The sequence below is a fragment of the Dermacentor silvarum genome, chromosome 3 (genome assembly GCF_013339745.2).
Source record: "Dermacentor silvarum isolate Dsil-2018 chromosome 3, BIME_Dsil_1.4, whole genome shotgun sequence".
NCBI lineage: Eukaryota > Metazoa > Arthropoda > Arachnida > Ixodida > Ixodidae > Dermacentor > Dermacentor silvarum.
Genome location: NC_051156.1, coordinates 128,342,624 through 128,353,463, shown reverse-complemented (window position 1 = coordinate 128,353,463; position 10,840 = coordinate 128,342,624). Strand labels below are relative to the sequence as shown.

General features: G+C 44.7%; 1 protein-coding gene across 1 annotated transcript in view; it reads right to left on the bottom strand.

The window, feature by feature from the left end:
* The window catches only part of LOC119444774 (glutathione S-transferase D1-like), an 11,872-nt gene extending 1,531 nt beyond the window's left edge, over positions 1 to 10,341 (bottom strand). Inside the window, exons 1-3 of the mRNA XM_037709121.2 lie at positions 10,201 to 10,341; positions 9,876 to 9,934; positions 2,590 to 2,731 (exon numbers count right to left, since the gene is read on the bottom strand). Of these exons, the coding sequence (XP_037565049.1) occupies positions 2,590 to 2,731; positions 9,876 to 9,934; positions 10,201 to 10,341 (342 nt within the window). The remainder of the gene's footprint in view (positions 1 to 2,589; positions 2,732 to 9,875; positions 9,935 to 10,200) is intronic.
* Positions 10,342 to 10,840: the final 499 nt, after the last annotated feature.

The window sequence follows — 10,840 nt, the reverse complement described above, 5'->3', positions numbered from 1 at the left end:
ACCATTGTTAATGATCAGGTAAAATAAATGAAAGCCTTCGCCGAGAATTACGAGCATCTTACGCACTGTCGTATTCTATTCGGTAGGGAACTGATACTGAAGAGCTTGCCGCAGATAGTACAAGAAATGCGATGAGTTGATAGTGACACCTGTTGGGGGAACTTGACGCAACTATTCGCGTGCTAGCTAAGGGCGAAAGCCCTGGCCCTGACGGCCTGAGTGCATAATTCCATCAGTGTTCTTGCTCTGTGTTGGCTCACTTTCTACTTAAGCTGTGTAGAGAGTTTACAGATTAGAATGCCTTCCCACCACGCTCCATAATTGGCACACAGTACCCATTCCAAAAGCAGGGGCGCAACTTAATTGCAGAAAGTTGAAGGCCAGCGTCCCTTATCACTTTGCGTGTGGATTGGTAATATTCGCGAAGGTATTAGCTAACCGCCTTCAAACCGTAATTCGACCAATCGTGGGAGAGTATCAATGTATCATTAAAGGAAGATGAATCGAAAAAAAAAATATGTTCGCGTTGCGTGGTCTGTACTGTGTAGCAGAAAGTGTGGGTCTATAGTCCAAATAGTGCACGTTGGTTTGGCAAATGAATTTGACCAAGGTCTGACCAAGCTTAAGAGTCCTCCAATTCTGATGGTCTTTTTCTGCTTTTTTACTTTTCACGACAGAAAGGAAACACCCACAAGTAATCAAATAGTAAAACGAAATTGTTGTAAATACATGTTTGCATTTACTTGAAAAGAATAAATATTGCACAACAACAGTCATTTTGCGAAATGAGAATAAGTAGAGCTTTACTATTTGTACCCATATGAAAGCTCGCAAATGTAATGCTGTTTAGTAGTTTAAGTAAATCAATAGTCTTTCAGCATCTGTGAGCCGTGGCTATTGCGTGCTGTAATAGGGAAGAAAAATCGTATACGAAATAAAGGTACGAGTATTTCACTGGCCTACCTTTGGGGCAAAAAATAAAAAAACATAGATACTTCACTGAGAAAACAATGAATCACTGCACTTGGTTGATAATTTTATACGGAAAGCTGAGAGATACATACAAGTTTGATAGGGCCCCTTAACAAGCCACATAGAACATTCGGTTACATGCTGGAAGTTGTTAGGTGCCCTCTCGGGACCATTATACCGCAAGAATGTTTCAAATTGGTTCATTAATAGCCGAGTTAGAAATAGCTGAGATAGAAATATTTCAGCGCCGCGAACCCGTGATTTAAGGAGTCGAGCTTCGTCGCCTGCATAGACACTCTCTCCACTTCCCTTTCTAGCCTCCGCAAGCGAAATTCCTTTCCTGCCTTCTCCCTTACTAGAGTTCGAGGATTTGGTGACGCATACGTCACGGGCCCCACGTTCTCTCTCTCTCTCTCTCTCGTTTGTTCGTCCTGTTTTTTTTTTTTTTTGATGCGCGGCGCACTTCCTCTGGTGGCACCACGCGCGAGCTGTTGCGATTGTCTCGTGTCGGGCGCAGCGCACGATTCTGCGCGCTGTGCACGAGGTACACCTGACTAGCGCCATAAGTCAGTGCCAGAGGAACACCGAGGCAGACACAAGCGAACACAGAGCATGATAGCGCACTGGAACACCGTAGAAAATGACGCAGTTTCGTTGTTTGCACGCATGACTGTACGACGTGGAAACAGCAGGCGAAACGGAAGTAGGTACATCTGTCTTGGTGCGGTGCTAAGTAAAACAAAAACGAGCAGACACTCGGTTTGTGTGTTTTATTATTCTCTGGACTTTAATTAATCTATCGAAACACAGATTACACAAATAGCAGATGCTGCCATGAATAATTCTCGAAGTCAAGTGTCACCACGAGAGACGCCACACACAGACATGTACGTTGGCGCACTTTCGCATACACGTCAACCCACCGGCTTGGAGCGCGACGCCAGCGAGGAAAAGGGCTAACGGCGTTTGGTTTGACATTTAAGTTCTTTCAGGGGCCCGTAGCGATGTGCAACTTAGCAGACACGATAAGTAGCACACATCGTGTGCACTGCGCTTGTCAGCTCAAAACGGCGAGACCTGGTGATGGGCCCTTTAAGATGCCGCTAAAAAGGGGCTCAGATTATTCCCGAAAAAGTCTTACTAAGAGCACACCTCAACTCTTGCAAATAATTTACTACTAATCACCAATAACATAACCTCTATTAGTGTACATTTCGGCCATCTGCTACATTTAGTTCACCGAGGGCACCGAATAATTGCTGACCCATTCTGCACGGCCCCTCTAACGCCTCTAATCAGAAAGAAAAATTATACTTCGCAAAACTTTCTTCCGCTCGCGGACCATAATTCCCTTGATATTTAAACTGCGCGCGTCATTTACTGCACCCAAGACGCCAGAAAAGCATGCCTATAACGTTGTCGAGCGCTGCCAGTCAAAGTAGCAGCTAGCGCACCCGTAATATTATTGCTCCTGACGTACCAAAATTTATTCGTCGCAGGCATTTCGCTCCCAAGATAATCGACTTCACTGGATAAAATTACATAAGTATAATTGTCAGTAGATTTTGACACCTGTTGTTTATCCAAAAAAAATGCAGCTCAAAACTGAGTACTCACGAGGGAATCCACCGTTGCATAGTGAATTGTAGTGACAACCGCTGAGAGAATTTGGTCGATCTGGGAGCGAGTCTTGATGCAGGCCGGGTAGAGCTCCGAGTCGGGAGCGTACTTGCGGAGCAAGTAGTAGGCGATGGCATTACTGCGTAGACATAAATGTATACCACGGGTGTGTGTGCGTGTATCTTTGTTTTCAGTTCAAAATACTTTCTTAATCACATGGGACATAAACGGAGGTGGGCCTTCTCACCTGGATACTGTGCAAACACGGACGCTATTTGCGCGATAAATTGCACATGCTCAGGTAGCTAATTAAAAAGTTTTACTGAATTTTCACTTTTGGGCGCAAGTTGCATTTGCGAAATAGAAGCTGAACAGTACAGTGATTCGTGCGCTTTTAGGACATCCTTTCCCAAAATCCGGTAGAGATGCGTTCGTGTTGGCATTAGGAGTTTCTCGAACTAGATTCTTAGCTCCGAACGCAAATATACTTCACAATGTACTTTAAGGACCGATATTTGTACAATGGTGCTACACTTACCATTGCTCCTAAGCAAACATGACGTCTTCATTTCCTCGGCTTTAATTTCGAATGTAGAACATGTGCCATGTAGTCTAATGAATGATTCCCGCGGAACCTATCCCACGAGGAATGGCGACCTTAACGCGATTAGCATTGAATCAAGTTAGCGACACCCAGTATTTCCGCCGCTGAAACGTGTCACGTATGCGGCGCGTATGCAGACTGGGTCCTCTCTCGCACTTCCCTCTCGACAGGCTGCGCCATCTAGCAGCGCAGCCAGGAAGTTCGCGCGCGACGCTTGTGCGAATACGTATATTCAGGCAATCATGTGTGAATATTTATGGCGTGGGTTCGATTCCCTAAAAATATTAAGCGCAAGCGAAAGTGGCCCGCCAGTGAAGTTGGCGAAGGTAAGTTTGACGCCACGAAGGAAACGAGCGCCGGAGGAGGAAAGTGCTGGAGGTGAAGAGAATCGCGCGCCTAGGAAAGCACGGAGGAGCGCGCTTTGCGCGCGGCAAAGCAATGCCACTTAGAGGAAAGTCTAGGTGGCATTGAGCGAAGCGGGGAAGGAGAAAGGAGGCGAAGGGTCGCGGAGGAAGAAGGTAGGTGGAGGCGTGCTGGGTTGACCTCCTCTGGCAGGTGTTACGGGTTCTGTGTGCGTTATGGACGTACCGTTTCGTCTCATGACATCGTCCCCAGCACGCCGTATGCTGTATGTGCGAGTGAAAGCGTCTCAATCTCGGGCGCGCAAGGGAGGAAAGCGGGGAGGAAGCGCGCCCTATACCCACAGTGGGAAGAGGGGAGGCGTTCTACTCCGGCTGCTGCTGCGTATCTATCTTGAGCCCTATCTTGAAAGCGATCGGCGATGTGGACAGTGTAGGCGTCTAGACGCACCGAGGGCCTAAAGCATCGTGTGCGCTATAGCACCCATAGGCTTGCGCGTCACCCGCGCTCACAGAAGCAAAGGTCACTGTAAGTTTTTGTCATTGAAGACCAGAACATTAACATACCCAGTGACACATACCCAAGAACCCACTGTATCATCAAAGAGGCTAATTAAAGAGTGCCATGTTAACATCATCGTAATTATCGTCATCATCAACAGCCTATTTGCATGTTCAATTCAGGACGAAGGCCTCTGTCCGCGATATCCAATTACCCTTGTCTTGCGCTAGCTGATTCCATCTTGTGCCTGCATATTTCTTAATTTCGTCACCCGACATAATTTACTGCCGTCCACGACTGCGCTTACCTTCGCTCGGCACCCATTCTCTAACTCTATTGGTCCAACGGTTATCTGTACTACGTTTTACATGGCCTGCCCACCTGTATTTGTTTGTCTTGATGCAAACTAGAATACCGGCTATCGCCGTTTCATCTCTGATCCACACCGCTCTCTTCCTGACTCTTAACGTTACCCTTAACATTTTTTCGTTCCATCGCTGTTTGCCCCCATCTGTTAGCACCAGTACAATGCAATGATTGTACAGTTTTCTTTTCAGCGGCAGTGGTAAGCACCCAGTCCATATTTGGCAATGCCTGCCTTTTGGTTTGGCTTTTGGTTGCGCAGCCCATTTTTCTTCTTCTTTAAGTTTCCTTTTCATGGTCAGCGTCCCTTGAAAGTAATTTAGCTAGATAAACGTACTCCTGCACAGACGCTAGAGGCCAAGTGGCTAACATGAATCCTTGTTCCCTGCCAGGCTATTGAACACAACCTTTCTCTTCTGCATTATATACTTGTGTAATTAATGCTAATCTGTAAAAAGGGAGATGTTAAAGAATCCAAGAATTAGAGGCCAATTAGCTTGCTTTCAGTATCGTATAAGATATTCACTAAGATAATTTCCCATAGAACCAGGGCAACACTTCACTTCAATCAACCAGGCTCGCTGCAGGTATGGATATTCTACAATAGATTATTTTCATGTCATCAGTCGGGTAATTGAGAAATATGCGGAGCACAATCAACCTCTCTATAAGGCTTTCGAACATAACGAAAATGCTTTTGATTCCCTAGAGAACCTTGTTTCTCTGCCTTTATCCAAGACTGACGTAGCCCAACACCTAAGCAAGCTAGCGCACAGTATGACATTGGAGAAGTGGCACACATGTGAATTCATCCAGCATCGGTTGCATTCTCTCGACCCATCTATGCAACTGCGGCTGTTACCTATATTTCCGCGAAGTGAGGAAATAATGCTGTGCCACTTACGCTTGGGTGTCGCATTCACCAATGCTTACACGTGTTTGATTGGAATGGCTGATAGCACGGAGTGTAATGCCTGCGGTGTCGAGGAGACTATAGAGCACCTACTGTTCTACTGCCCATCTTTTCAAAACGATATACATGACCTCTGCACCGTTCTCAATAAGATGGATAGAAGACCGTTCACCTTCAGCAAGATCTTGGGACCACGGCCTCGAATATCGAAGCTACTAAAGGCCACAAAAGCGCTGCTGCGATTTTTGAAAACTACAGGACTGGGTGACCGTCTATGATCCGGATTGAGTGATCGTTAGTGATAGAGCAGAGATCTGTTGCTACGTCGGCGATATCCACAGCGGACTTTCTATTCTTCTCCTAATCTCTCTCTCCCCCTTTTCCCTTCTCCAGTGTAGGGTTGCCAACCAGGCTCAGTCTTGGTTAACATCACTGCCTTTCAATAAATCATTTTCTCTCTCTCTCTCCTAGAGATACCGCAGTAATGGACCCATCGCGTAATCGAGGAGTACCGAAGGCATACATGAACATCTTGGGAAATATCTACAAAGATTCTACAGCTACCTTGTTTCCCCACAAGAAGAGTGGAAAATTACCTACCAAGAAAGAGACCATGCAAGGAGATGCAATCTCTCCAATGTGATTCACGGCATGCTTATATGTATTCAAGTTATCAGAATGAGAAGGCTTAGGAATCAGGATCAACGGCGAATGTCTCAATAACCTTCGGTTTGCAGATGAAGTTGTCCTGTTCAGTTACATTGGGGATGAATTACAACAAATGATTGAGGAATAAGGATTATAAACAGGGATAAAGTGCCTCAGAAAGGCTGGCCAACGTTTAGATAGGAGGACCTATCTTCGTCAAAGGCGGCCTCGTCATCCTCAGCGGGTTAGCTTTAAAGGGGTTAGTGGAGTGACGTCACGTCGATGTCGGCTGTGGCTGGCTGTAGAGGGAGAGACTGAAAAGAAAATGACCGCTGGCGCTTGACTGTATAGGCGTGGTTTCCAAGACGAGGGGAAAGGGAGCGGGAGAGCGAGGAAGCGGCAAAAAAAAATGATACACTAATAAGTTAAAAAATCCTAATAAAAATAACAAAAAAAGGGCATAAGAGGGAGTTTGGGAAGCGAGAGGCGAGTGAGCGTTCAGAGCTGTTGTGGGCGGCGTGCGTTTGGGTTCCCTGAAGAGCCGGTCAGCCGGTCAGTGTGCAAGTAACAACAATACGAGTTGAAAGCATAACTTGAGCAGCGTAGCATCAATGCTTCGGGCAACCTTGAAGGTGTTAAGATGGCGACACACCGTCTGGAAAGGGGGAGGGGGGGTTGTGGTTCACAGGGGGCAGCTCGGTCTGTCAAGGGACGGTAGCCTCAGTAGTTCGCCGTAGGCGTCGTCACGGCGGTATACAGAAGTGGCGGGACCCTGTGTGGTCGAGGCGCCGAAAAAGGCCTCCTGGCGTCTGGGACTTTGGAATGTGTCGGTGTGGATTTTTAAAAGGAAAAGGAACTTTATCCCTGTTTATAATCCTTATTCCTTCTGTGCTACTCCATCTGTCCGCCACCTCTTTTGATTTTGAACACATGATTGAGCACATTACCCGCGAAAGTATAAGAGTGGGGTTGAAGACCGGCAAATACCAGGAGGTAAATATGCAGCGACCCCAGTTGGACCTCGGACAGTTGTTGGAACCCCTTTAACAGAGCACAGCAGCCCGAAGATCTACCAATAGGGCCATGTACTCAGTAACCCGACTCGGCTTGGGTCGAGGAAAACCGCTACAGGCGGACATAGATAGATCGATAGATACCGGGAAGTACGGGAAATTTGCGAACAATAATAGTATTTTATTTTTCTGAATATATATATATATATATATATATATATATATATACAGGGTGTTTCAGCGAACACTTTCAAAATTTCTTTAAGGTTGCCTGTGGCAGATAGCCAATTCTAGTCATGAGCTGGTCTACTCGAGGAGGAGGACATTACTTCCACAAAAAATTGAAATGCATAATCGACTAATCAACAAAAATTCACTAATTAAGTTTTTAACTAATTACCTGATGGTCCATATTGCAATTTACAAATTGTAGCCGTGGAGTTCGCAAGGCGGATCCACCTGGAATTAATTCTCCGGATGACACCAGCTTCGAAATATTAAATCCCGAACTTTGCGGAGAAATGCATTGGCGTTCCAGTTAATTTTGTGCTTCAATGGATAAAGCGACGTTTTATTAACAAGCTAACTGGAACGCCAATGCATTTCACCGCAAAGTTCGGGAATTATTATCTCGAAGCTGGTGTCATCCGGAGAATTAATTCCAGGTGGATCCGCCTCGCGAACTCTACGGCTACAATTTGTAAATTGCAATATGGGCCATCAGGTAATTAGTTAAAACTTAATTAGTGATTTTTTGGTAATTATTCGATTATGCAATTCAATTTCTTGTGCAAGTAATGTCCGCCTCCTCGAGTAGACCAGCTCATGAACTAGAATTGTGCTATCTGCTACAGGCAACCTTTAAGAATTTGTGAAAGTGTTCGCTGAAACACCCTGTATATATATATATATATTCCTGGAAGGTAATTGCGGTTGTTTCACAAACGCACCTGTGAGGGTGGCACACCACAATTTCTCACAGGTGACTTCTAAAAATTATTTTCGAAAGAAAAAGAGGACAAAAAGTGCTATGAGGCAAACGAAACGGAAATTTCACATACGGCAGATAAAAGTATTAAGACCATGGAAAGAGGAAAGATGCTTAATTTCGCCGTAGGCTTACCATGCGTGTCGCAGATTGAGTTCACTCTATATTTTCTGTCATTGGCGACTTATATATATATATATATATATATATATATATATATATATATATATATATGTTCTCCAACTGCTTCTGTGTTTCCTTCGCCACAATATGGGGGCGGTGAAAAAGGCAAGGTGCATCAGAGCCACCTACAACAATTTCAGCACAGTGCTTGCAAAATGGCCTTTCAGCGCGATTAAGTCATTACAGCAGAACATGGCCAGGCTGCCATTCCAGGCTTCACAGTATACTAATTATTCCAAAATGTGAATTATTCACTGATATTATGGTGGCAATATAAAATTAACGAGCTTGATGTGGGCTAATTGGTGTAACAGACTTTATTAACGAGGAATGTAGCCATCATTTCACTTATCATTCAACTGATTGCAGGACACAGCTTTCTATCATCCCCCACCGGCAAATGTCGCTCTGGACTAGCCATGCGTATCACGACCTAGCAGCTGGGAAGACGCGTGGAGAGGAGGAATATTAAAATAATTCAAAATTCGCCTTGTGCTGCGAGATCATCTTTTTTTCGTTGTTTACCTTCCCGTTTAATATAAAGCATTGACTTGCAAACGCCAACCCTTTATTATCCCTTAAGGAACAGCGCCAATTGGTCACGTACGAAAGATAAAGCGTAGAAAAAGAGGAGCGTTGGGAACCCAGCGCTTGGATTTTTGGGCTGTTTGCTTTTTCTGCTTGTCCGAAGTCACGCTGTTATGTTGTTAGTGACGAACAATTCACTGGGGGTCCAATTTTCTTTAACATTAAGGAACCACTTCTTCGCCTGTACTTGGTGCACGCAGGCAAAATTCTGGCAAGCAGCAACGTCCCGGATAAACCATGAAGCCGGTTGAATGCAACATCCATAATATATCAAAATCGAGCATCACTTCATATTCTGCCCTTTTCACGATTCAATTTGCGCGTTTTTAACTTTTTATTTTACTTCGCTGCTTATAACGCTTGCAGTGCCCTTGCGTCAGCAGACTGGGCTTCTTCATCGCACGTGGTACTCCCGCGAACGTAGTCTAGGTCCGTTATTGTGCCTCCAAAATATTCCCTTGCAGACAAAGCGATTGCTTGAAAATCAACATCAACACTGTATACTGTTTGTAGAGCCAGTCTTCTGGCAAATAGAAAAAATTAAGAGATTTTATACCCATTTTCTTGATGTTCTTGAATAAATAGCAATTCTGATGTTTTTCGTTGCGTTGACATCTTTGGGAACTTATTATATTGAAGAATGGTAGTATTCAGAACCAAGACGGCGATTCTCTTCGACAGCTTTATGAAATAACACATTGGTGCGAGGTGGTGATCCCTGTTCCTCTCGACATGTATTGTATTATCAGCTCTTGTGCCAGACGTTTCAACCCGGTTTACCCTAATACACCGGTATTACTCGGTTCTATTTGCAAAATAATTGCTGTTGGCGAATATTTGCGATGCCTCCAGAGTGTAGACAGCAATTCGCCCTGATTTGAACTGTGGCACTGAAAATACCGACCTCATTTATTTGAATGTCACCGCCGACAACACCGTATCAGTGAACGCCAGTAACGCATACAGTGATGCTAAATGACATCAACCTGCTAGGTAATGATGACATAGATATTCAACCATCCATTAGAGTAGTAGATCTCTAAGTATATAGATCTGTGCTAGTTTGTTTGCCTCTGAATAAAATACTAGAGCATGGACTCAACATGATGTCTCAAGCCTTACCTTTCATAGAGAATAAAACCTTCATCGTCAATCGCAGGAACCTTGTGGAATGGATTTACCTGGAATTCGAACAAAATAGGTTGATGCCAGCACGATTATCCCAACATTCTTCTCAAAGCGCATGCATTAAAGGAAGCAAACTCCAGGTAGGAAGTAGACAAGGAGAAAATATTAGAAATTTAATTTCGGGGGTCTTATCTTGCAAACCAAAAATTCAGATGTAGCGCTCAGGCAAAGAAAGCACTGATTGCGAGGACTGATCATATACGCATGACAGACAATCTGTTAATGTCTAACTAAATATATTTCTGTGATTTCAGCAGACCTTGAGGTATTCATCCCTGAGGTGCTCCTTGTTGGCAGCGTCCAAGTTCTTAAGATTCAACTCAATGCCCACATGCTTGGCAAGTGTGCGCACTAAGTTGCAGGGTGGACTCCCATTTATGTTGTACAGAGTGATGGTCATGACTCAGATCAAGTGTATGAGCGACGTTCCTTCCACCACACACCGACAGGGAATGGTGCGAGAGAATTATGGCGGAGGATATTTAAAGGCCAGAGTCCCAGGGATGTCACCAGCGTAGCACCTGAACGGCTTTGTTAATAAGACCTTCAAATGAGCACGCATACACCGGAGAGATCGAACAATGGAGGAACGGGCGTTTACCGGTGACAATGCTTGTAAAATGTGTAGGTGCTTAGGGCGGAAACATGGCAATCGTGCGCTATAAAATGCCTGTTTATAGGCAATAAGTGAAACTGAGCATAGGCCGCTGCGCAAGCAGAGGAAACGGAGAACACTGAACCCGAGCCATACAGGTGCTTACCGGAAACAATGCTTCAAATAAAAATAAAATTACACAAAAACAACAAAAGGGTATAGCTGCTTAGGGTGGAAACATGGCAATCGCGCACTGCAAGAGGCTTGTTTCACATCATTAAGTGAAATCGAGCATAGGCCTCCA